This window comes from Pyrgilauda ruficollis, unplaced genomic scaffold, assembly GCF_017590135.1.
Source record: "Pyrgilauda ruficollis isolate IOZ18807 unplaced genomic scaffold, ASM1759013v1 scaffold77, whole genome shotgun sequence".
Lineage (NCBI taxonomy): Eukaryota > Metazoa > Chordata > Aves > Passeriformes > Passeridae > Pyrgilauda > Pyrgilauda ruficollis.
This window is the reverse complement of record NW_024529599.1, coordinates 930,611-956,985: the sequence shown is the minus strand read 5'-3', so window position 1 is coordinate 956,985 and position 26,375 is coordinate 930,611. Positions and strand designations below refer to the sequence as shown.

Sequence of the window (26,375 nt, the reverse complement as noted above, 5' to 3'; positions counted from 1 at the left end):
TAAATCACACTGGAGCTGAACGTGGCAGGTGCCTGGTTTTCTTGAAAGCAGGAGATAAACTCAAAGGCACTGTTTAGATGTGACTAAGCTTAAGCAGCTGCACTAGGTGTGCACACAGCACATACTAACATTGCAATGTTCCTCCCAGAGCCTCATTTCCATGAGAACAGAAGAAACATCCTTTGTTTTATTCTTCTTCAGAACACAGACAATCCTGCTCAATTTTATACACCCTAAAGCAATTTGGGGGGGGAATGTTATTTTAGCTCAATTCACCAGCAGAAAACCTAAAAGCTCAGCTCAACATCACTCCTCAACTCAGATCCAACACTCCCAGGCTAGAAGGTCATAATTAACCAGTTAAGTATTTTGAGAATATCCAGAGATCTTTTTCTGATGAAAATGGAAAATTGAGAGAGCAAATGGATGCCCTGCCAGCCATCCAGAGCAGGGTCGGGACCACTCTCAAGAGCAATGAACATGCTATTGCCCTGAATAACTTAATTCTCAGAGAACAACGAAACTAGCAAAGATAAAAGATGTGAAGAGAAAGGGTCTTTGAGTCCCTCCAGGTGTGGAGAGAAAACTAAACCTAATCAAAGGGAAGAATGCTTCAGGAGCTAGGAAACAGCCAAATGGTATCAAAATCAAAGAAAGAGTTATGAAAACACAATCTGCTACAACAACAAACTTTTGTGTACAGCAGCAGTACCTGATCCTCCTACAGCACAGCAGGAACCAGCTGAGCCAAGAGCCCAGCTAGCAAATATTAAAGAACCCTTTTGAAGTGAACTTGGAGACCTTGCCCAGGAATGGCTCTCCAGGTCCCCACTGTGAAATGAGGCCTGCCAGCTGTTGCAGACTCTGGGTGACAGTACAGTATTCAAAGAACTGATGATGCATTGTTCTAAATCACCATTCTATGTCTCACATGCTACTAATTCTATGTATTACCTTACTTATTTCTGCTTAGTGTGAGTTTATTGCTTCAGAGAAAAATTACAAAGCTTATAGTTGAATAATTGGATCCAACTTACCAATTATTTAATAGTGTTTTAGATTAGGTGCTTTGTCCTGCCATTATCCCTAGATACAATTTGCAATTTGGTGTGTTTTCTACCACACTCAGTTAAATACACAGGTTGGACAATGATGCTCTGGATATAAATTTGTCTCTAATCCTTGATCTTTTGTTTTAAGGCTTTATTCAAGCATTGCCAGCACTGCAGATCAGAAGCAGGCAATCTGAACTGTGTTAAAGCTGGGCTAAGTTAGCAGCACTAACGAGAACAACTGGCATTTCAGAAAGATTCCTTAGGCTGCTTTCCAAAACAAGTATTATGGACTCCTCAGCTCCTGGGGTGTTCAGTTTGCTGCCACTATCACAAATTCTTCCAGCACCAAGAAGAAGCAGAAAGGAGACACACAGCAGAATTCTAAGATTGCTCATAAATGCTTTTACAGAATGGCTTGCTAGCCCAAACAGTACCAAGCGGCCACAAAGATCCCAGCTCTGGAAAAGAGCTCCTCACCCTGAGTTTGCTGCCCTCAGCAGCACCAGAGCACAACACTCACACAGAGAGACAGGTACAGGAGCACAGAGATGGAAATCTGCCCTACAAACATCACCTCCAAAGCTGATTTTTCAGTCCCTTCTTTTCTCATCACAGCTCTCCTGACAGCAAGCACTTATCACTGCCAGATTAGGAGATTATCACAAGAGAAAGTTAAAAGTTCTTGTCAGACACCAGGACAGTGAAGTGCACTCAATGGTTACTATCAGAGGTAGGGTGTGTGATGACACCTCTCTACCCAACTGACCATGGCCAAAGACAAACACTGCTTGTTAAATCCAACAGGCTGGGTTTCCAGCATTACCAGTTTCCAATCTGGCACAACCACTAAAAGAGAAAAAAATCCCTTTTGCAGCTCCACTTTGGGAGCTCTCAGATAAGAGCATTTCCTCCAGAGCTGCCCTGCATGGCTGTACATATGCTAATCAGAGACTGCTGGAGCTCAAGAGAAAGCAACTGTGTGGGGCACTAACAAAAGAAACCAAAGCATCCCTATGAGGGAGACATGAGGTGTGAACGCTCGTGCTGTGTTTGCACCCAGTGCCAATTAAGCAGCAGAGTACACGAATTAGGGCAACACAAACACTCGGGCTGCATTCACTACACTAAAATAAGAGGAAATTCGAATCACAATTATTTTAACCATTGTGCACAAGTAGATAGATTTCAGATGGTAGCCAATACCTATGGATGGCAACTAGGTACTAAATTAAGTTACTGAGAATAGAAAAAAGAACACAGCACAATCAAGAGGAAGTCAGGAATTCAGCCTGGATTTCTTCCAAAGTTCAGAGTGTAGACACTGAAAAAAACCAGAAAGACTCTTCTAACTAAAGAGTTTACACATTCATTGAAGTGACCAGAGCAATCACCATATTGGTGGTATTTGTTTTCCATAAATTAAATTTTCTCTAGGCTCCACAACAGAACAAGAAACAAGGCAGCAGATCACATAATATTCCTGTGAAATGCAAAGAGTGCCTGGTGTGGGAATTGTTTTCATCTAACACTTGGGCCCAGGAAAGGAAGATTAACAACATTCAACAAGGCACTTGAGGCTGATCAGGGCAGCCAGAGCGAACTCTGGTGAAGAAAGCACGGTGTGAACTGGAGTGAGTGTGGACAAAGGCTGCAGGAACAGTGGGGAAAGAGCCTCTCTGGGAAGGAAGTTAGTCATGTACAGTCTGAGGGTGAAAAGGGAGAAAAGAATTGTGCTTCAGCACATAATAGCACATTTATAGAGACAGGCAGCTATTTAGGAGTTACATTTGCTTTTTACTAGAGGAGATGGGTGTAAGCTGTTTGGATGTTTATACTAGAAATTACAGCTTTTCTCATCCAGACTGACACAGGCTCCTAATTCAAGGAATCAAAGCAAAGAGTTAACTCTTTAATAGAACTTCTCTGAGAGACAGAGCAGGCTGCTCCTGCAGTGATGCCCTCAGCAGCACCAGCCCAGGGTGCTCACAGAGAGTTCCTGGCCAGCACACATTTTGTTACAATAAAGTCACCCCACACTTTGCTTTATCATTACAAGGCAGATTTGTGAACCAAATGATGTTTTTCTCCATCATGTACCAGCACAATCCCCATCACCACACAAAACAAAACAGAGGAAGTTTCTGGCCCCAGTCTAAAGCACCAAAAAGCTGAATCAGCTGTGCAAGTCAGATGTTGTGAGTGAAAAAGTAGCTACTGAGTCAATGACACAGTCTGGATCTGCTTGTCCAGTTTCAACACAAAGTGAGATCTCACAACACTGACATGAAGGTGATAAAAATATCAGTTAATGAATTAAGAAAGCCATTGTGAAGTTTCTTCCTAAACTAAGCAGCCAGGAATGCTGGTGCTTCCTATACAGTGTCACCTTCCCTGCTGTGGCATTCCACAGGGTGCTCTCTTCTTTCTTGTATTTCAGGAATGTACAGAGATGCACAGTCGAGGAAGTTCTGTGATTATGTGCTACTACAACGAGGAAGAGCTTCCTGAGCTCTTTGGAATACACTTGAAATGTTGGGCAGACCAGCCCCTAGCAGGAAGCAAATCAATCATCCACATCTGCAGACTTTAAGAAACAAAATACACAAAAGCAAGTTTTAAACAAAGGATGGAGATTCCTCCCTCTTCCCTACTCCCACTTTCTGCTTTAAACTGAACCCACGGACAGTTCACTAAGACAAGGCTGTACCACAGCACGGGAAATCAGAAAGATTTCAACAACCTGCAGCACAAGGACAGAGAAAAGACTTCTGACAGAAGTTACATGTGCTAAGGACAAAACAAATCTGAAGAGGAGGTTCATGATGTATCCTTTCCAGCCAGTTATCCAACTGCATAGTAACTCTAAATTTAGAAAATGTGGCTATTTTGTCTCAAGACTAATGTTTCAAGGAACTTGGACTCAGAAGCTGAAGGGAAGCATAAATATTACTTGCAATAGTTATGAGATTTATTCACTTGAATTTGATACTTAACTCACCTTCCAAGAGGGAAAAAACCCTAACTTTCATCTTCAAAAGCAGACAGAAGGGCAAAGCCAAAGGACAAGTAGGGCCTTGCTGGAAATGCCATCAACTCTCAACAAAAACATTAAGCAGTGCTCCATGCACGCTCACTCCAAATACTGAAAAGCAAAGATGTGAGGGCAGAGAGCAAAGGCAGCACTGGACACTTGGGATGGGCAGCAGCCCCTCACACTGCTGACACCCCCAACCCCTGTCCAGCAGCAGCTAAAGCAGAATAGCCATTTTAGTGCCATCAGAGTAAATGAAAATACAAAGGTTCCTTGGTGATCAGTACTACTCAAGCTCCAACTGTTTCTGTACAGCTGCTGCCAACAATTTCACTGAGGACTGAGATCTAAGGACCAGTTCTCTAACAACAGTTCTTTAGCCAAGGGGTCTGAAACACCCACTTGATTCTAGAAACACCACTATGAACTAACTTAAGAGTTAATCTCAGCTGTTCTTCACTGACTACACTTTTCACCCAGCCTTGCAAAACCCTCAACTCACTAGATTTACACCTAAACTAACTTTTAAAACACTAGGTTACTCAGTTTAGCTCCTCACATAAGTGAAACCAAATCAAACTTGAATTACTCAATACCAAATGGCGAGTTCCCAAGCATCCAATTTCACACATACACCAAATAACCAATGTATTGTGGCTCTGCCTGAGAGTAATTTTCCCAGACACGTCTCTAGCTGTAACTGCACTGAGGAATGTCAAGAAGTTTTTCCACTGAGCAGCCAGGTCATGCTCTTAAGTCCTGGAAATGGTCAAATAGAGAAAGCACTGAGCACACACTAGGAAAATACCACCTGGCAGCACTAATGCTGGCTGCCTTATCCAGAGTCACCCGAGGGGAGAGTTTTTGTCACCTTTCCAACACCCACTGCCACATCAGAGCCCAGGAAATGCTTTGAAGATGAAAAGTGCTACTTATTTGCTAAGTATCCTTTATCAGCAGAACAGCAGCACCGTTTCTTACACCCAAATGATTCATACGCAAAGTTCTTTTATTCTCAAAGAAGTTCTATCCTTTCAAAAGTAGGTAAAAAATAAATCAGTCATGATGGAACTAATTCCAGCTCACCATATTAGTGTATTTTACTGAGCAGAAGATTCATCATCCACTGACAAATGACAACTGTATCCAGTCACTTCTTCCACAGGAGTAAGGTACCAGAACTCTCAGCTCCAGGCTAAGAAAACCAGTTAAAAACCTTAAGCTCCTCATCTTTTCAGCTGGTGATTAAATAGCCCTCTTCACTTGCCTGTCTCCAAACCCCTCCCTCACAAGCAGAAAAGCTAAAAGTTTTACAGGCAGCAGTAAGAGCAAACCACTGAGACTCTGTCTGATGTGTGCTGAATACAGAACCACACGGTACCACTGCTACAGCTTTATTGTACAAAACCAATCCTGCTTAATGGACCAAGGGTATGGCTGTGCAGTTTCTCTTCAACTCAAGAGGCTGTAACCAGAAGCTGTGAAGTGATACCACTGCAAATGCAAGCTGAGCATGGTTTCCTTGTTCCTAATGTACTCCTGTGAATTTAATTTTTCCTGGCCTGGAAGCTACAGTAAGACACCAAGTGCTCCTGCCCTTTCCTGGCCTGCTCTGCTGCCTGCCAGTCCTTGGTCTCACCTCCTGCCAACAGCCTCCACACTGCCCATTCTTTCACTCAGAGAGCAGCAGCACCAGCTGTTGAGGAAAGAAATAGAAGTCATGATTGTAAAGGCAATGGCAAAAACATGGAAGAAAACCAGCTTTGCAATCTCAAGGAAGCCTACCTACCTAGAGCATCCAACATACATCATGAGGGAGCTGTTTGTTCAAACCCTTTGAAAAACTGGACAGATTATTTATGGTGTAGCTTGATGTGTCCCACTTTCAAGATCTCAGCATATGTGCACAAAAAGCATTTTGTATCTTGGCTTCCACCTTATATATCCAAGCAACCTCATATACCATACCAGCAGCTAACACAGCAAGCAAATCTAAAAACCCACCAAAACTACAGAGGCTTATTGAGATACTGGTCTAAGACACCACTTCCACACGTTAACTATTCATTTGTTAAATCTTAGACCAGCAGGTCAGCAGGTCCACACTTTTATCTCACAGCACAGAAGCATCAATGCTATTTAGCTAAAGTCTTCCCAGTAACCTGAACTGAACTGCAGCTCGCTGCAGTCAGTTTCTCTGGTACAGTTCCCTGCACCTGACTGATGGAGAGGGCTGAACAAAGCATTAAACTGATGCCATTTCTTTAAAAACTGATCAAAAACATGTACAGAGGTACAGATTTCTCAGTCTTCAAATCTGCCCACTCTCAACCCATGGTTTTGGCCTTGATCTACAGGTCATTCTGTGAGAGGAAGAAATTCCATCTGCAGCTATTTATTGGATCTGTCTCTCCATTAAGCTGCTCTAAACCCGAATACAATTAAGGGCAGAAAACAAAGATAACATCACCTGTCCTTCTCCTTACCTCTCCTGCACATGCACATGTCCAACATAATTATCAAATCCACATCCAGCACCACCATATTTGTTTCCATCTACATCACATGTGAAGATTTGAGCCCAGTAAATGTTCAAAATTTCCTCTTGTGTCTCTTCCAAAGCCTGGTCCAAGTGCTCCCAAACATGGGGCAGGAAGCACAGCAGAAACATGACTGCATCCCTTTCTTTTGACCAGATGTGCATGGGAGGTAACAATAACCCTGAAATGCACAGGAAGAGATGCTTTCTGTCCAGAAATGCATCCAAGTCTGTAAGTCTCCAACTGCACCAAGCTGGGCTGTGTGTATTCTGTACCACACAGGCACAGGAGCTTCTGAAAGTCAGTCAGCACAGACCAGAAATGGCATTAAAGCTAAAAAGACACCTGTCAACTTGAAACTCAGGCACATCTGAAAACGCTGCAGCTATTACAGTAATCAGCAAGCCCTAGCATCTTTACTGTCAAAACCACATGGTTTCATGGTATTTGATGTTTTAAATCACCCCTAACAATCATTATCCCTCAAAGTTTCCTGCTCCCTTCACAGAAACATTTAACAATCAGAAAGAAAAAACCCTATCCGAGTCCCAGGACACTGTCATTAAGAGAAACTCACTTTTGCTTAACTTCACAAATTCAAGTTAGCAGAACATTTTTGATACAGACATAAACATGCACATTTCTATTTAGCAGCCTAAGAGCAAATGGAAGAAAGCCCAAACATTACCATGGAGCCTCCCTTCATGTTTTTTTTTTCCCCCCTAGGAGTTAGCTTTCTCATACCTTGCCACAGGTCTAAAGGTCTCAGGAATGGGACACACCAGCTACACAAGGTAGAGCCTGAGCTGAGTTACAGGTCAGATACTCTGGAGAACTATGTAAAAGGCAGAAGCTGAGCCATCATCTCACATCTCAGTCCAGGAAAGTCAGGACTGCCAACCTCAAAAGGAAGTGCAAGGATTTCAGCTCAAATGATCAGCTCCTGTACTCAGGATGACCTAAACACAGGTCCCTGTGGGCAAAGACCCTGCACATGGTGGGAGGTAACAGCAGAATGGAAAAAATGAGGCAGGGTTTTCCTAAGTGGCATTTAAGGAAGGTGTCATCACTTTCTGAGCCTTTGAAATCCCCCAAGCAATTAAACAGTCAAAGAAGAAGAGGCTTTTAGCTTTCCAAACACCAATTATTTCCCACACCAACACAGATGTTGAACATTAAAAATAATGTCTTTCCTCTGAAGAGAGCGGAGGAGCTGAGGACAGCTGCCACAGGCAAGCAAGACCTTGTCCCAAAAAGCATTTGTCAAAGCTGCTGCTATTTAACTTCAGTAAAGAATCTTCAGCCAAAAAAGAAACTTTATAAAATTGCCCGAAGTCCCTTTTTTGGCCAAAGTCTGCACTGGAGCTGCATCGCATCAGCAAATTAATTTGTATGAGAAAGCTGCAGCAAAATGTCTCACCCACACAGGTATTTCAGAGCCTGTCACGGGCATCGATTGATTCCTTCTAAAGCTTTTAGTGCACATTAGTTTGTTTACTAGTCCTAAAAGCATTACTAATTTAGTTTGGGGTTTTTTTAAGCTACAGCAGCACACTGAAAGGGAGCACACCTTAGAAGAGAGCAAATCACAAACACTGCTTCTAGAGGACAAGCTTCGTTCATTTTAAAAATAACACTCCTGTCTACATTTGGAATAATTATAATAAATGGCTTAGCCCAGATGGCCACTTTCAACTCCTGAATTACCAATTCACTCTGCACACAGTACACAAAGCAGTAACAATGTACAATATTTAGTACTCCTGAGACTTCCACACTGTGAATTGTGCCGGATTCCACTTTTGCAGTAAAATATTAATGACGATCCCCAAGTCTGTATCACAAGAGCCAAACAAATCAAAGTAAAATGGGGAATTGACCCAAGGGTACCTAACCTTGCAACTGATACCCACAGGATGGAAAGGTCACACATTAATTGGTTCTATATTATGCAGAACTGCAAAAATTCCAGTAAGCCTTTTCTCTTCTGTCTCTAACAGCTACAAACATCAGGTGGTTTCAAAAAACCCCCCTGGGAGACTAACTGAAATGTCAGATGCAAGAAGAGGGTTAGATACAGCTTCCTCACGCAGTAAAACCCACTGTTAATAGTTTATGGGCATGGGATTTGTGTGCTGCAGCGGAACCAGAGCTTCATTCTGTGGCCAGCATTTCCTCACAGCCCCAAAAAGGATCCTGCTATCCCTCTTCACTTGCCCAATGTGCCCGCACTGCACTTCCAGACGGCAAACACCTCACCAGGTTGGAAGATGGAAGATTTTTAAGGCTGTTTTCATGCCTCAGTTGTAAATAAGTTGCAGAGTCACTAGCCAGGATTAACATCTGAAGGGCACATGCTGGTGGGCCGGGATCCCAGCAGTGAGGGCTCAGAGTGTCTGTGAATGGACAGAGGGAAAACACAGACCTTGAGGATCTTCAGAACCTCCTCCTGTAACCTTGTATTACATTCATGACCCAATATCTGAGGTCAGGAAATTACAGGAGCAAAGAAGGGAAAGGAACGGAAGGTCTGTGTGGGATGAAGCAGAGCTCAATTCATGGAGAGCCTTTTGGAGATAAACTCATTATCTGGAAATTATCTGATGTTATCAGCCACCAGCTTATGTCTGAGGAGTCCTGAGAGTTTGAATCTGTTCCCAAAGCAAAGTTGAATGAGGTAAGAGAATCATCCAAACTAAATAATATTCTGGACCTTACAAGAAAGGCTGTGAAAAACTTTTTAAAAATTGCACCTGGACTCTTAGAGCAAACCTGGAGTCCTACAATGGTCCCTACACATCACCCAGCACTGCCAGGGTATCACAGCATCACACCAAGCCCTCACTCCAAGAGGCAGGCACAGGGAACCTGGGAGGCCTGGCAGGCTGAAGGCCTTCAGATAAGGTGCTGAAACACAACACCTGCACTTTCCATTTCCCCCAGCTGCACAAGAGGCCTTTCTGCCTTGCCCAGGCTGTATGAAAATGAAAGGTCACAGAGAGCTCTGAGGCTTTTGGTGGAGAGGCAGGACGGAGGGCAGCAGCTTTTTAAAGCCCCCAGAGCCTGACTAATACCTAGGATGTTCAAGGATTCCCATAAAGTTCCCAAAGGCAGCTCAAGCGTGCAACAGGAATGCTGAATTACAGCAGAGAGATCCTGAAATGAAAATTCAGCTGGGTCCCAAGTATTCCTGATAATTTATTAAAAAAAGCATCAGGTGTTCACAGCAGTTCACAGTACTTCCAAACCTGCCTTCCAAATTACCTCCAGAGATATGGCTTTAGCCAGCCAGAGGAACTGCTCTGCAGATTTGTTGGGTCAGACAAGACATGGATGGCAAATATATTTGGAAAGGGAAACGTTCTCCTTCCAGGTCTGCTTAGGTTTTACAATATTCAGCAACAGTGATTTCCCAGTGTCTTAAATGGGTGATATGGCCATGGAAAGCAGGAAAGGAGCACTTGAAGCCAGAGAGAAAGAAATCCTGGCTCTTTTTATTCTCATCACTGTTATGCTGCTAATGACTGTCAACAGGGGAACCAAAGGCAGGAATGCGCTCACATGCACAATTCTTGGAGGAGCTGGTGGAGCTTTGCACCAACTGCTAAGCTCTATCTCAAAAGACAGTTTCTATTATTGATTAATATCAGTAATTGTGTGCCTGGGTTTAAGTGGCATTCTGCCACTTAAAAAAGCTTCTGCTATTTGAAAGAGCAACAGCAAGTGTTGAACTTCCAGAAGCAACAGCAAAAATTACTGCACAACCTACATCAAAAAAACCCCAAACTGTCCAAGAAAGACAGGAAAGCTTGAGGATTATTAATTGGGTACAGAAAGCTGCTTTTGACCTTTGCACTGGAAGCCAAAGGTGCTGTTTCACAGGACTCAAAATTTCCAACAACTTTATTTCTCCCTTGTTTACAACACTCGCTCTATCCAATACACTCAGCAGGATTCCCAGATCCTGAAGCACCTGACAAACAGGAGGTAGACAGGCAGCCAGCCTTCTGTGTGGAATCAGGATCTGATACACTAAACAGACACACAAAAGCCCTGGCCCCAAGAGCACCTTCACCCTCTGCTCATTTCAGACTTAAGGGAAATAAAAGAGTGCAACAAGCATCCTCTGGAGTCCAGGGCTGAACTGTCACCTGGACAGGTTAATGTTTCAAGGACATCAAACAAGACCCTCACAGGCAAAGATGCTGGACAGGCACAGCCAAAAGATGTACCTGTAGGCAACAGCACCAAAAAGCCAACAAACTTCAGACCCAGGATAACCACATAATGCCTATGGTTTGTACCAGCACAGACAAGGACAAGCTTGTCAGGCTTACCTGGCTGGTTCTCACACATCAGTGGAACCCAAAAGAGGCTGGGTCAGCAAACAGCTAAAAAACCCAATTATAACCACAAAACCACGATCAGTCCCACTGCATGTTTCCAGTGGCGTCAGGTTTGTTTTCAGCAAACCCAAACTGCAGTGCAGACTGTACACAATGCCTCTCAATTTGGTTAGTGGGCAGCTTTCCAGAAAAAAAAAAAAAATCAATAGAAGTACACCTAAATTTCTCTAGCACTCAGGAAACTTCTCCCCAGGGTCCATTACCCGAGTGGTAAAGGCACCTACACCAGGGCAGCAGCACTAAAAGGGAAAACAGACAGACTGTTTATTTACATAAGTGTCTTTGATTTCTGATCCTCCTCAGTCCAGCTTTTTCTAACACTGCAATGGGTGCAGTTACCAAGTGACTGAAGTCAGAGCTAATACTTCTGGATTTAGGAGCCCAACAGCACCAACTAAATCCGTGTTTACTCACCCAAATGGAGGTGGCTTTGTTTAGATACTGAAAACCAAACTCAACTTGGGACAAATTTTTGCTGCAACAACACATGAAGATTTTACTGGAAGGCTGTAGTGACTGAATTATAGTGTTTTTCTAGAGAAAAGAGGTGTTTTGGTTTTTTTTAAGGTAGAAATACATCATGTGGCAGTATCTTTTCAGAATACCTGTTTTCGTTTTCCTTATCTCCAAGCAGTCACGTGTCTAATGACACTACCACCTAAATTTAGCTCATTCTGTAGCACTGGCAATCCTAGCGATGCCTTTAAGACTGCAACACACCTTTCTTCCTCTCAGTCTCCCCTCTCTCCTGCAGCGTGTGGGGCCGTTTCTGGAACAGCACAGCAGACGGTTCTCCAGAAGCCTCCTGCTTTCCACTGCCCAGAGGAGCAGGGGGAGCCTGCAGGGACAGTGCAGCCACCCGTTCTGCTCAGTGCAACGCCCATGCCTGGCAGCCCCTTTGTGCTCTATTACAGTGCCCCCCTCGCCCGCTTTTGTCTCTGAACTGTCAGTCAGCCTGGGCTAAAACCCCAGGCCACACCAACTTTGGGAAGTGGGAATATTCCAAGGCAGACCTACACCTTGTGGCTCGTCAGATGTAATTAAGATACCGCAGATTTACGTGCAACTCATTAGCGAGGGGTAAATGCTCACGTAAACAAGGGCAGACCCAAATCGTGTTTGCTTCCTGCTGGAATCTTTATCCAGGGGTGGTTTCCCTGCTCGACCGCTGACTCCCCTAGAAAAGGCGGTGACGACACTGTTCAATAAAGGCTGAGACACTGGCCTACAACTCCAGCAAGTAAGAGCTGTCTGGAAGTTCGCTCAAATCACCTTCACAGGCCCTCTTCTCCTCACGCCAGCAAGCCCCACTGCCTCAGCAGAGCAGCCGTGCTCTGCCATCAGCGCAAGGCAGCAGCAGCATCCACGCTGGGCTGCCAGAGGGAGCGTGATGAAGGGAGGGAGCGGGATTTCACACTCTGGAGAACACCGTCCCCCTTCCCCGCTCCGGCTGCTCGCCGCACGGGCGGGCGTCACGGGGGAAACGGGGCAGCAACCTCCGCCTCGGGAGCCTCCAACGCACCGACCCCGCAGGCCGTGCAGGCCCTGCCCCGGGAGGCCTCCAAGGCGGCGCCCCTGTCTTGCAACCGGCGCCAGCCCCCCGGCGAGGGACCCGGGCCCGTGCAGGCCGCGGGCCGCCCCCCGCCCCGGTTACCTTGGTCTCCTTGACGTGCTGCTTGATGCCCTCCGGGTACCACTGCACCCGCACGTAGCCCCGCCGCAGCGGGCTGGCGCGGCCCTCATCCCCGCCGCCGGCCCCAGGGCCTCCCGACTCGGAGCCGCCCGAGCTGGCGGCGCCGCCGGCCGCGGTCCCGCGCCCGCCCTCCTCAGAGTCCTCCTCCGAGTCCTCGCCGTGGATGAGGCGCACCAGGCCGAAGCGCACGGAGCCGCGGTAGCGGCCCGACACCAGGTCGTGGGAGAACAGGAGGCGCTGGGAGCCGCCCGGCGGGGCGGAGAGGGGCAGCGCGGCGGGGGGAGCCGGGGGTGCCGGTGCCGGCGCTGCCGGTGCCCCCTCCTCGGGCTGTTCCGCCATGGCGCCGGTGAGCGGGAGCGCGCGGCCGGCAGGAGGGGGAGGGCAGGGGAGGGGCGGCAAGTAACGGCCCATGGGCGGGGCCACGGGAGGGCACGCCCACATCGGACACAGGCCACGCCCACAAAGGCGGGGTGGGGGGAGGGCGGGACCGGGGCTGGACCGAGGGCGGGGCCAGAGGCGGGACCGGGACCGGGACCGGGACCGGGACCGGGACCGGGACCGGGACCGGGACCGGGACCGGGAGTGGGAGTGGGAGTGGGGGGGCTGCATCGCCTGCTGATCCCCAGGAACGGGGGATTACATCATCGCCCCCAGGGATGGGGGCTGCGCTGCGCCACTGGCCCCAGGAATGGGGGGGCTGCATCCTCCTCTGACCTCCAGGGGTGTGGGGCTGCTCTGCGTCATCCCGAAGGATGGGGGGCACTGCATCAGCATCCCCAGGGATGGGGGGCTGCACTGCATCGTTCTCTGAGCCCCAGGGGTGTGGGGCTGCTCTGCATTATCCCCAAGGATGGGGGGCACTGCATCATCATCCCCAGGGATGGGGGGGGGGGGCTGCACTGCATCATCATCATCCCCAGCGATGGGGCGCTGCACTGCACCGTTCTCTGACCCCCGGGGATGGGGGGCTCTGCTGCATCATCCCACGAACCCCAGGGATTGGGGGGGGAGGCTGCATTGCATCATCCCCAGGGATGGGGGACATTGCACTGCATCACCCCCTGGTCCCCGGAGGTGGGGGGCTGCACTGCATTGTCCCTGAGCCCCAGGGATGGGGGACACTGCAGTGCATCATCCCCCAGTTCTCAGTCACTGCGGGCTGCCCTGCAGCACCTCCCGCTCCCCAGTGATGGGGGCCGTGCTGTTTACAGACCCCTCTGCCTGGGCACAGCTGGGGGGTCATCCTGGCACCGGGCACTGCCCGATGCTGGGAGCTGCTCTCCAGCTGACATCAAAGCCCGGTCTTGCTTTTCACGGCTCCTAGAAGCCCTCATTAGGGTGTGCAAATGAGCAGAATATTTGGCTTCATTGACTCTAAGGATTTTTCCCCTCTGTCTGCAGAGATTTTGTAAACAGAAAAGTTTTTTTGAGCAGGTCCTGCTGCTCTGGCAGGCAAAGGACTAAAGGAATCCAAAATAGCCTTCACTGCCTATCTTTTACCACAACACATCCTGCCTCTTCTCTCCCTAGACCTTCCTGCCTGTGCAGTGCTGGCTTGAATATCAAGAAAATGCCCGAAATCCTCAGCCTAATTTGTTCTCTTGTCAAAAAGACCCCAGGAGCAGCAGAGCAGTTGTTTTCCCTCTTGTCCTCTCCCTCCCAGACTGCTCTGCCTTGGCTGGATCAACCAACTGGCTTTCAGTCCACCTTCCAAGGTTTCTCCTTTCAGGAAAAGAAACCAGGAAGAAGTTCTGCCTGTGCTCACCTCTGGAATCCTCTCCTCAAGACTGGGATCTTCCAATCTTCCAAATGTCCCTAAAGCCCTGGGAAGCAGCTGAGAAGAGACTGGGGCAGGCAGTGTGTGGGTGATGGGGGCACTGGGAGCTCTGCCCAGCTCCTCCCTCCCGCTGGGTGTGGGTGGCAGGGCAGCAGGATGCTCCAAGGGATGGAGAGGTACAAACTATCCCTGCCCTGCCTCCAAATCAGGGAGCTGCAGGCAGTGAAGCCATCCAGCCCCTGTCTGCTCTCAGGCCAAGCCAGCCTCCACCCCAGCATTTAATCACGCCCCAGAGCATCCCGTTAATCAGAAAGGCACTGTGTTAATGTGATTCCTTGCTGGAGCATTTTTGGCTTCAACCCCAGGGATAAGAAACAGAATAGAGCTAAAAGGGACCATTGGGTGGCTAAAAGCAGCATGTCCCACAGGGAAAGGCAGTTTAAATATCCAGTCAGTGCCACTGTGGGTTTACAGATGCTTCCAGGGATGTGCTCCTGGGAATACAGACCTGCACCCACATGCCCTGACCTCTGTGGACAAGCTGTAGGGTTGATAGGCAGCATTCTGAACTTCTAGAGCACGAGTGCCTCTGGCATGAGGATTTCACCCTCTGACCATCACTGTGCTGGAGGGGGGAGTATGACACATCTCCCCAGGGCGTTCATCCAGCCCACGTGGAGCTGTGGACAAGGTACCAACCCCTCTCCCTCTGTAGCCAGGGAGAATTGTGCCCTTGGGAAAGGCAGAAGGTGCCCTTTGGCTTCATTTAATCCGATGCCATGTCTTCTGGAGGTTTCAAAGCAGAGCTTTACCCAGCACAGCAATGCTCCTCACCATCTCCTTAATGTACATTGCAACAGCCACTAATAAAATATAGATGCAGTAATGGGCACAATCATGTGTGGAGATGGAAACCGTCCCTCTTCAGGGCTATTATGTGCTGAAGAGCAGTGGTGGGGGTTCAGGTAGCCACAAATAGCCATGAAAACAATCACATTATACCCCTGCCCAGGCTCACGGCAGGGGCACTGTAATGGGGACAAGTCAGGGCTGTTTGCTCGTTAGCAGCAGTCGAGCTGGGTGTGTTTGTGCACTCTGATCCCTGCTGGAGCTCTGATATGCTTCCATCAGGAAGTGGCACTGAAGGAGCACTGATTGATTTTTTAGGACACAACAGCCCAGGGCCTTGGCTGTCACAATATTGACGGCCTGCAGATTTTACAGTGCCTGGGTGTCAAAAGGAGCCTCTCCTGTTTAACATCACTATTCAGATGTCCACTGAGGCATCTCTGCAAGTCCACACCACCCAGCAAAACGCGCGGGGCTTGTGCAAAGTCACGCATGCCAAGCAGCCTCCCTGCCCAGTTTAGGGACAATTCTTGCTGGTAAGGCTGTTTTGGGAAGGGATGGCCTTTACTCTGCAGGAGAACATCCTCCCTGGAACCAAGCTGTCCCAGTGATCTAACCACCTTATGGCACTTAGGTTAGATCACCAGCGTCCCCCTGCTGAGCTCTGCTGCCCAGAGGGCGTGTCAGAATGCCCAGAGAGTGTGTCAGAATGCCCAGAGGGTGCCAGAATACCCAGAGGGTGCCAAGATGCCCAGCAGGTGCTGGGAAACCCAGGACACCCCTTATCTCCCTGTAGAGATACTGCTGAAAAGCAAGCCCTCTCCTTCCTCCTTGGCTCTCTCCCAGAGCCTCTTTGCTCAGGGTTTAAGGGGCAGGTGCTGGGGTGCCCACAGGGTGCTGGGGGGGCTGCCAGGTACTGGAGGTACCCACAGGGTACGAGGAGGTGTGGCAGGGGCCAAGGATGCCAGCAGGGTACCAGGATGTCTGCCGGGCTCTGGGATGTCCACAGGGACTGGAATAGGTGCCGGGATGTCCCCTGGGATCCCCGGAGGGTGCCCGAGGCCGGTGGGTGCCCGCAGGGTCCCGCGGTGCCCGCTCGGTGCCGGTGCCGGTGCCGGCTGCGGCGGGGCTCTGGTGCCACCTCGTGGGCTGTCGCCTCCCGGTGGCTCCGGGCCGGCGGGGCGAGCGGTGACAGCGGCTCCCCAGGGGCAGCAGCTCCGCCCGGAGCCCCGCTGAGCTGATATGGTTCCATATCAAATGCAGGTGAGCGCTCCACCCGCTCTGCTCCGCTCTGCAGCCCCTCCTTGGCCAATCCTGCCGGTGTTTCCCTCTTTAGCTGCTTCGCAGAGGCAGAGTCCCCATCCTTTCCCTGCTGGGAAGAGCTGGTGCCTTCAGGAAAAGTCTTTCACAGCAGCTCATGTCACAGGGAATGCCTCCAGACCCTCCCACAGGGAGAGCTGGGGGTTTATCTTCATCATCACGCAGACAAACAGCTCAGCAGGAGTCCCTGTGTCCCCATTAACATCAGGGAACAGAAATATGAGCAAGTGATGCAGCATATGGCAATCCCTCATCCTGTCTCTGTGATCCCAGACAGCCTCTGGAGGCTGGGTGGGCAGGGAAGGAGATGGTCTGTGAAATCCCTTCCACCTCAAGCCATTCTGTGATCCTGCAGGAATTGTGATCACCCAGCCCTTCCCCCTCTGGCTGTGCTGCCCTGATCAAACGCTGCTGGCTCTCCTAAAAAAACTCAGAGCAGCATCACCTTGTACATGAGCAACTCGATGTGAGCCTGATCCTCCTCCTCTCCCACCTCTCACCCTTCTCACTGAGAACAAGACCTCAGAACTCCCCCAATGGCCTTGGTCCAGGCTCAGCCTTGCCCTCCAGGATTTTTCTTCCCCGTGGGTGGCATCTGGTCCCCAGACATGTCCAGGGGTCACCCTGGCTCCCAGCAGCATGTGACAGGGTTAGGGCTGGGGACAGGACAGATCCTGTAAGCAGCAGGATGCCCCAGCAATTGCCAGGCTGCTGGAATCTCCTCTTCCCAAAGCCAGACTGGTTCTAAACTGCTTGGAGATCTGGCTCTGGAGGGTGGGGCTGCCCTGCTGAGCTCCTTCCCACCTGCCCAGCCCTCTCCTCCCGGAGAAGCTCCTGCAGCCCCACTGACCTCCCCCACAAGGACTGTGCCACGAGTGGCTGTGACCTAGTTACAAACCCCAGCTCACAGGGAGGAGAGGAGGTTAATCAGCAGCAGTGCTGTGCTCCAGGGAGGGGACTAAAGAGGTCCTGGCTGGGTCCTGGCACCCAGCTCCTGCTGTTGGCTGAAGTTGCCATGGCTGAAACCATCTGCCAGACTTTTTTGTTCTCCTTCCTCAAAGGTAGAAGAGCAGCAAGATACACCAGGCCTGCAAAGGCATGTGTTTATCTACTGCAGGTCAAAGCCAGAGTTCAAATCCTGTTCCTCTAACCATTGCTGAGAACCCAAAAAAGCTGTGGAGTAGCTTCCTTTCATGCCTTCATCCCTTCCCCAGCTCCCTGAGAGTGTCTGTGGGGAGAATCAGCCTCACCACTGAGAGGCCAAAGGGAATATGCCAGAGGAAAGACATATACATGTGTATTTGCATGTTATTCATATTATAGATATACATATATAAACACTTCAGAGCACAGAGCAGAACCAGCCCCTCTAGGGCCTGTTCAGAGCGCGGGGCTGGGGGCTGCCCACCCTCCACAGGAGCCCTCCATTGCTATTTTGAAAGAGCAGCAGCTGGCAGGTTCCTAAACCACAATGTCCTGTTCCAGAGGAAGGGCTGGAGGCATGCTGGCTTCTCAGGAGCTGCTGGTGAATTAAAACCACTCCTGGCAGCTCGACAGGGAGCACTGGGGGATAGAAGCAGCAGGTGGGCAACCTGGCAAGTGCTGAGAATGCCGAGTATGTCCAAGGAGCCACGTCCTGCTGGGAAGTTACAGCAACAGCAAGCACCAGCACGAGTGATGGAAGAGGAGGTGAGGGAGAAGGAAATCAGAGCCCACAGCTGATCTTGCAGCAATGCCAAAGTGCAGAGCCCTGCTGTTAGGTCATTGCCAGGAGAATAGCATCACCCTCTTGGAAACGTGGGTCCAAGCCAGAGGAAGGTGCTGAACAGGGATGTAAACAGCATCCAGCTCGGGAATTATGCAATTACGTGAGTCTGAGAGAGAAACCTCTCCAACGGCGTCACACAGGGAAGGATCCCGATGCCATCTGAATCCCGTGATGGCAGACCCTGCCTCAAAGCCAGGGCTGCAGACACCACAAGCAGCTTAATCCGCTGAGCACCGGGATAATGGGGCCGGAGGCGCAGCTGAGGAGCCCCTGAGCTGCGTGTGCACGGCTCCATTCCCAAACCCTGGCAGAGGGGGGGCCAAGCCGTGATTCATCTGCCTCCCACATGTCGCCCCTCGCAGCAAATCCTACCCGGAGATAATTGCTGTCTTCCTGAGTGGGTACCGCGACAGAGGGACCAGCCCGGCTGCGGGGCCGCACTGACAGCTCGGGGCTCTTTGAAGATGCTGAGAGAGCTGCTAAATATGCAAATCTAGGCACACTGCTGTGGCTTTAATTTAATGGAGTTGTTGACCCTCTGCAGCTGTGTGGGAGCAGGAAGAGACAGACTGTGGAATGCGGCATCCCTGATTGACTATTCCAGCCACGGGCCAACCTCTGCTCTGCTGGGCTCTTTTAATGGCTGGGAGTTGCTCCAAAATGCCATTTCTGAAGAGCAAAAAGCTGCTGGGTCATATTTCTGTTTCGATTCAATGAAAAAGCTTAAAAGAGAGAGGTAAGGGCGTAGCTCCAGGTCATTTTGCCCATGGCTGGAAGCTAAAGTAGGTCCAGAGCTGCCCTGGAAATGTCTCCAGTGGAGCAAAGCCAGCTCTGCCTCCTGCTCCAGGCTTCTTTCAGGGCTGCATCTGGTTCCCAATGATAATAATGATGCCAACATCGTGCTCCTGCCTGGGATAATCTCCCTTTTATACACGTGTCCTGAAGGGGACAAACATTGCTGGTTCTGCCTGTCCAGTTTCTTATGTAACAGTGCCCAGGAACACAGGGCTGCATGGGGGAGAGGTGCTTGGTTTTTGGAATAAGCTCCTTGGGCAAGAAACCTTAGATGTGACTCCCCATCTTACAAGCCAGCTGAGAAACTCCTCCCTGCTCAAGCCCAAGCCATGATCATGCCTGGCACAACCAGCAGCCTCCCCATCCTTCCCCAAATAAAGCTCATCCACTCTGGGCAGGGCTCCTGATGCTGTTGGAGAGGTCAGGATCAGAACAGGACAGTGCTCCCTTTTCCTGGTTGAGTCCCCTGCTCTCCCTGCCCAGCCCGCAGTGCAGAGCAATCAGCTAAATGCTTTATCCTTCTGCAGCCAGTCATGCCAGGGGAAGGAAAAAAAAATAATAGAAAGAAGCCTGAAGTGATCCCTTTGCTGGCCTGACACCTCAAAGCCTCTCACCTCTCCCTGTCTTTCATCGGAGTTCTAAACTCCTTAGGATGTCATCACGTGCTCCATAAATAACAAATATATATAAGCAGGGGCTGTGGAGGATGCAGCAGACCGAGGAGGGGAGGCAAAAGCCCAGATCCTCCTCTCCTGCCAGCGCTGAGACAGCACCCCTGGAGGAAGGCGGGCAGGGAGCAGCTCAGCATCCCGGCTGGTAAGCACCCACATTCCTGCCCCATCCCAGGGGCACAGCACCCACATTCCTGCCCCATTCCAGGGGCACAGCACCCACATTCCTGCCCCATTCCAGGGGCACAGCACCCACATTCCTGCCCCATCCCAAGGGCACAGCACCCACATTCCTGCCCCATCCCAGGGGCACTGACAGTCTCAGGGACAGCTGCTGGTCCCCTGGCCACTGCAGCTTGCTCCTGTGTCCCAGGACGGGGGGGATTTCCCCAGAGGGGTGGGAGGTTGGTATACAGAGCTTGGCTTGCTGAGAAGTGGTTTTGGCACAGGGAAGGGTGTGACTCTCATCCCAGCTCCTGTCTCACCCCTACATTTCCAACATGTGCTTCCAAAATCCAGCTGCAGGGACTCTTCTCACTGAAACCCTCCCTGTTCTCTGAGCTCTTCCACACAGTATTTGACTTTAAGGCTGGGTGAATAACTCCGTACTGTCAACTAATTAAAAAAATCCAGCTCCAAACCCTGGCAGACGAGTCATAACTTAGTAAAAGATATTGCCAGGGGTGCTCTGTGCCTGTTTATTTATCTGTGAGCATCTCTCTGTACCACGGGGATGCTCTGATTTCTGGTGCACAAACACAAGTGATGGCAGGAAAAATTTACAGAGCAAGCTCTTGGTTCACTGCTGTGTCACACAGACATAGTGGGCTCATCTCAGGCAGGTCTGGCAAGGAGTCACAGCACAAAATTCAGCCTGGGGTATAAGTGACATGAACAAATACAGAAGGCTTTGCTGGAGGAACGATGAGCTAGGGAGAATTTTCCTCATTGCTGTTTCTCACTTACTCTGGGACCTGGGCAGAGTTTCCTTTACTTCTGCAGGTTTGATGCTTCCCATGGTACCCCCATGGCTGTGCAGGGCTTGTGGGTTTCTCCAGGGTTAGGGAGCACTGTTGGTTCCTCTGTGCTTTGCAGGTTCTATGTATCCCCCCCTCCCCAGAAGAACTTCAACTCTTCAGGGAGCTGAGAAGCAAAGCAAGAAGTTAATTTCCAGAAAACAAACAAAAATATATCAGCCCTTCAGCTGTATAACCTGGGTTGGCAGGAATAACGTGTTGAAGGGGAAAAAATACAAGCAAAACAATCAAGGAGCAACCTTTCCCCTTCCCTGCCTACTGCTCCAGGGTGTTGCTGATTGGGGTCTCAAGCAATTCCTAAAAATAGCTGGAGGGACCTGATTGCCCTTTCCCAGTTTTCTCTAATGGGATTGGAGCTGCCACTTAAACGGGAGGTTTTGAATCTTGAGCTCCGTGGATGTCCCTGAAGAGACTTCCTGTGACTCAGTTGTTTCCAGCCTCCGTGTGCTCTGGGATAAAGACTTGCTCTTGGACAGTGAGCACTGAATGGTGGCTGTGGGAGAGCAAACATCCCTGAGGAACCTGGGCTGCTGGAAGGTGTCCCTTCTCCCTGCAGGGGGTGAACTGCATGACCTTTAGCAGTCCTTTCCAACACAAACCATTCTGTGATTCCACAATCCAGCTCCATAATTCCCATGGGAACTGAAATGCTGGCCATGCCTGAGGTCATATTCTACTGCCCTCTCATCCCTGTACAGCCATCCCAGCCTGATCCAGCAGCATCTCCCCAGCAGCATCCCCAGGACTCACCCCAGGCACTTAGCACCCCCAGGATCAAACCACCACTGCATTTTCAAGGTCCCCTGAGCTTACTCTCTTGCCTGCTCTGGGATTTATTCATGCAGAAGAGTCCCTAATCCAATTAGTAGGATGAGGAGTTCCAGACGATTTGATAATAAGCTCTATGAACATTAGACCCACCCCCACTCCCCAGCACCCCACTCTCCCTGCCAGCTCACCCTGCTTTGCTTCCCTCCTTCAGGAGCATGAACCACCCATTCCCAGCATGACTTCAGTCAGTCCTTGGTGGCTGGAATGAGCACTGGGGGTGCTGAATAATTCTCTTGCCAAGGAAACCCTCTGTCCCTGATGGATCTGATCCCTTAGATACACACCCACAGCCAAACCAGCGATTCATTGAAAATAAATCCTGACCACCCTGTTTCACCTCAGGCTGGATAACACTGGCATTTCAAGCATCCAGCCCTTGGCATTTCAGGATGGAAAATTCCCAGCTTGCGCCAGTTGTGCCCTGTGCAATGTTTGTGCTGGTAATGCTTTTGTTTCATAAATCCTATTAGCTGGAGGCAAGCCTATAATTAGCAGGGAAAGCCGGCACCTCTGAAACAATAATCAAAAATGACCTGGCTTTGCTCTGGCTTCACTGAAAATGAATTGCTCTGAGTTTGGATGGATGGTTGAATGGGTCGCTCTGAAAGCCATTCCCACTATTTCTGGTTGCAGGATGTGTGTGCTTAGTGAAGTTATTCACTCAGTTTGTGATTTTCTCTGGGTTTATTGACTCGGTTCACTCACACGTGAAAGCAGAGGCAGATTGAAGCTACAGGCTCTGATCCAGGTCAAGGGATTTGTCTGGGCTGTGCAGGATGGGTGCTGCCAGATGACCTTGGGTGCTGGTGACCCTCTTGGGGAACCCGTGTTGAAGGTGGAGTGTCCTGGCCTGGGCTGTGTCTGGTGGGATCATGCTGCCCAAAGCTGCTGGGGCAGGGGGCAAAGCCTGAGGCCACCTCACCAGGAGGACAGGCAAGGCTTTCAGCCTCAGTCACCTGCTCAGCCCTGCCAGGGACCCACTTCTGTGGGTGTGGACATGACCTAAGAAGCCAACAGAGGTGAAGCTGTGTCACTCACCTGCTCAGTGAGTCAGAGCAGGGGGTAAATCCTGCCAGCTTGTGCTCTGGAGGAGGTGGCTCCGGCTGCCTGGTGTGTGTCCCTGTCAGGACACCTCTGTGACCTCCTACTCCAGCACAGCTGTTCCACAAACACCAGAGCGTCACAGGGAACTTTCACACAGATGGATGCTTGTTTTACAGCTCTTGGCTTCCTGCAGGAACATCCCACCCTGCCTGCCCCCAGGGCAGCAGCTGCAGGGTTCTCCTGCCCATCCCACTGCCTGGTGCTGCCATGGGCTGGGCAATGTTGGGCGGGATGCTCAGCCCCCCACCTGCTCCAGCTCTAACAACGCTGGCTCCTCTCCCTGCTCTGTCCCACCACCTGGATCACTGTGCTTCTGTCCCCCTGCTCCCTGGGGTTTGCTCAGTGCCAGCCTCCTGTGTCCCCCGGCTGACAGCGAGAGCAGCTGGGATCACTGTGGGCAGATATTTGCTGTACATACAAACAAATACTCACAGGAAAAGGGAGACAAGCATCCTAATCCTGTCTGTGAACAACAGATCCTCCTGCCGGCTAACAGTGCTGGAGGAGCTCGACTGGAATAAAGGGTGCGGGAGCCGGCAGGGGCTGCCCCGAACCGAGGGAGCGGCGGGAAGCCAGGCGGGCGGAGGAAGAAGAGGAGGAAGAAGAGGAGGAGGATGTCGGCACTCAGCGCGCTGCCCTTCCTGAAGCCGGTCCAGCTGCGGTCGCCCCGCAGCTCGCCCGGGGGCCAGCGCCGGCACACGCTGCCCGCCAGCGAGTTCCGCTGCCTCAGCCCCGAGGATGCCGTCAGCGTGTTCGAGATCGAGCGCGAAGGTACGGGGGACCTGTCCGGTGCCATCAGCTGGCACCTCAGCATCTGTTTGCAGTCTCTTGTGCTCCTTGTAGTGGTGAATTCCCCCGTGGGAGGGATGCAGTGGCCGTGGCTTGTGGCCAGGCCACCACGGGCTCCCTAAGGAAGTGGAGGGTCTGTGGTTAATGAGCTGGAGAACCACGGCCCCAGCTCAGCCTGGGGTGGGGGTGGTGGGAGGTGATGCTGAGTAGGACCCCAAAACAACCCTGCAAAAGACAGGATAGGAAAAGGGGAAGAGGGAGGAAGGACACCATGCTCTGCCTCCTCCTGCACAGGGGCACTTTGAGGTGCTACCCTGGCAACCTTTCCGTGTTTCCTTCACCATAGCTTCCCTCACCCAGACTCACCCAGCCCATTTCTCCCTCCTCTCCAAGCAGAGGGGCAGCCAGGGAGGTGCTGGCAGGGTGGGCTCAATTCAGCACCGGCTGCTGTAGCTCTGGAATCAGCAGAGTCAGGAGCTGGTCACTGGGCCATGGGGAACTGCCTCTGGAGAAGCAGAACTGCTCCCTGGAACCATCTGTGTCCCTCAGAACTCCTTTAGACCTAGCAGGCAGCAGGACACATGCCATCTCTCCCCATCACATCCCACTTTCCCTCCCCTACATCAGTGCTGGGGCTGTTTCTGGGTCGGGTGTGCTTTGTGTCTCTCCCTGTGCTCACCACTGCCCTCCTCCAGCCTTTATATCAGTTTCTGGGGACTGTCCCCTGCACCTGGATGAGATCCGCCACTTCCTGAACCTGTGCCCGGAGCTGTCCCTCGGCTGGTTTGAGGAAGGGAGGCTCGTGGCTTTCATCATTGGCTCCCTCTGGGACCAGGAGAGGCTCAGCCAGGTATGACCCAGTCCTTCCCACCTCGTGCACCACCAGGGAGGGCACCAGCTGCTATGAGGGGAGCAATCCAGGACCCCTTGGGGCACTTCAGCCTCATGGGAGAAGAGGCAAATCCAGCCTCAGGTCATTCAGTGAAGGGTGGGATAAAGGCAGGGCTGACTCTGCCCTCAGGCAGGATCAGGAGGTTCCATGGATCCAGATGTTTGGCTTCTCCTTCTGCTTGAGACTCTCCAAACCCTGTCTCCTCCCAGGGAGGGCTTTGAGTGGCCCTTCAGGGCACCAGCCCTGCCAGAGCCTGGGGACCAGGAGAAGCTCTCTGGGGCCCTGAGGCTACTCCCAAAATCTTCTCCCATAACTAACTGCTATAAGGCTGCTCTGGTAGAAATGAGCTTTCTCATTAACTAATTTAAACGACGCTGTTAAAAAATATGCCAAGTTAAATATCCCCCTCAACATTCATTTTAAAATTAAAAACCCTCAGAGGATGACAGGGGGGAGGCAAACAGGCACAGGGGGGGATGCGGAGCCTGGTTCTTTGGGGTGGGGAATAAGAAGCAAGATGGGACCCCCAGGTCCTGCTAAGGCCTGTTTCCCCCCTGGCAGGCAGCGCTGACCCTGCACAAGCCGCAGGGCTCGGCCGTGCACATCCACGTGCTGGCCGTGCACCGCACCGTGCGCCAGCAGGGCAAGGGCTCCATCCTGATGTGGCGCTACCTGCAGCACCTGCGCTGCCTGCCCTGCGCCCGCCGCGCCCTGCTCATGTGCGAGCCCTTCCTCGTGCCCTTCTACCAGAAGTGCGGCTTCCAGGCGCTGGGGCCCTGCCAGGTGACCGTGGGGGAGCTGGCCTTCGTGGAGATGCAGCACCCGGTGCGGGGACACGCCTTCATGCGCAGGAACAGCGGCTGCTGAGGCCCCGCTGGCCTGGCCTGCCTGGGGGTGACAGGCTGCAGCCCCCCTCCATCCCCACGCTGTGATCCATCGTCCCCAGCTGGCCCTGGATACAGCTGCTCCCTCTGCCACTTCTGCCTGCCAGCCACACCGGCCTGGCCCCGTCCCATCCCTGCGGGGCTGGGCACAGGAATTCCTGCCTGATCCTGCTGGAAGCATCGGCTCCCTGGGCTCTGCTGGCAGGTCTGGGTGGGCTGCAGGGCCACGAGCCCCCTGGGATGGAAAGGCTTTGCCCTGGGAATGGCTGGGGGGCTCTGCTGGTTTGGGGACACTTCCACCCACCACGGTTTGCTGAGACACCCAGCAGAGCCCCTGCAAACACGTGCCCCAGCCTGGCACCCCTCTCACCATCACCGCCACCACGAGTGGAGCACACCATGGCCAAGCCCTCCCTGAGCAGCCCCCAGGCCAGGCAGGGGCCATGGCAGCCTCCTCCCTACCCACAGCCATCCTTCCAGCCCCCTTGGAGCACATTCCCAGCCCACAGCCACCCTCAGCTGCACATTGCAGAGCCTCCCCAGGGAACCAGCCCAAGCCATTTGGTCCTCCCTGTCCCAGACCCACAACGAGCCCAGGACAAGGTTTCTGCAAACTCAGGTTGTTGGAAAGCAGCAAATAAAGATGTGCTGGTGATTTTCTACACAACCTATGTGTGTTCCTGCCCTGCTTTGATCATGACCTCACCACAATGGCCAGAGGGAGGGCACCAGTTGCTATGAGGGGAGCATCCAGGACCCCTTGGGGCACCTCAGCCTCAGGGGAGAAGAGGCAAATCCAGCCTCAGGTCATTCAGTGAAGGGTGGGATAAAGGCAGGGCTGACTCTGCCCTCAGGCAGGATCAGGAGGTTCCATGGATCCAAATGTTTGGCTTCTCCTTCTGTTTGAGACTCTCCAAACCCTGTCTCCTCCCA

General features: G+C 51.3%; 2 protein-coding genes across 2 annotated transcripts in view; one reads left to right on the top strand and one right to left on the bottom strand.

Moving 5' to 3' along the window:
• Positions 1–13,109, bottom strand: part of UBE2O (ubiquitin conjugating enzyme E2 O) — a 62,373-nt gene extending 49,264 nt beyond the window's left edge. Inside the window, exon 1 of the mRNA XM_041486515.1 lies at positions 12,687–13,109. Coding sequence (XP_041342449.1) covers positions 12,687–13,064 — 378 coding nt within the window. The 5' untranslated portion in view covers positions 13,065–13,109. The remainder of the gene's footprint in view (positions 1–12,686) is intronic.
• A 10,382-nt stretch (positions 13,110–23,491) lies between these two features.
• Positions 23,492–25,614, top strand: AANAT (aralkylamine N-acetyltransferase). The gene is made up of 3 exons (XM_041486626.1): positions 23,492–23,648; positions 24,362–24,516; positions 25,120–25,614. The coding sequence occupies exons 1-3, from the start codon at positions 23,492–23,494 to the stop codon at positions 25,423–25,425; spliced, it is 618 nt and encodes a 205-aa protein (XP_041342560.1). The 3' UTR covers positions 25,426–25,614.
• Positions 25,615–26,375: the final 761 nt, after the last annotated feature.

Bases quoted from the DNA above. Each gene is read 5' to 3' on its own strand.
- AANAT (XM_041486626.1), top strand. From the start codon at position 23,492: ATGTCGGCACTCAGCGCGCTGCCCTTCCTGAAGCCGGTCCAGCTGCGG. The intron at 23,649-24,361 runs GTACGGGGGACC...GCCCTCCTCCAG, and splicing joins GTTCGAGATCGAGCGCGAAG to CCTTTATATCAGTTTCTGGG. The intron at 24,517-25,119 runs GTATGACCCAGT...CCCCCCTGGCAG, and splicing joins ACCAGGAGAGGCTCAGCCAG to GCAGCGCTGACCCTGCACAA.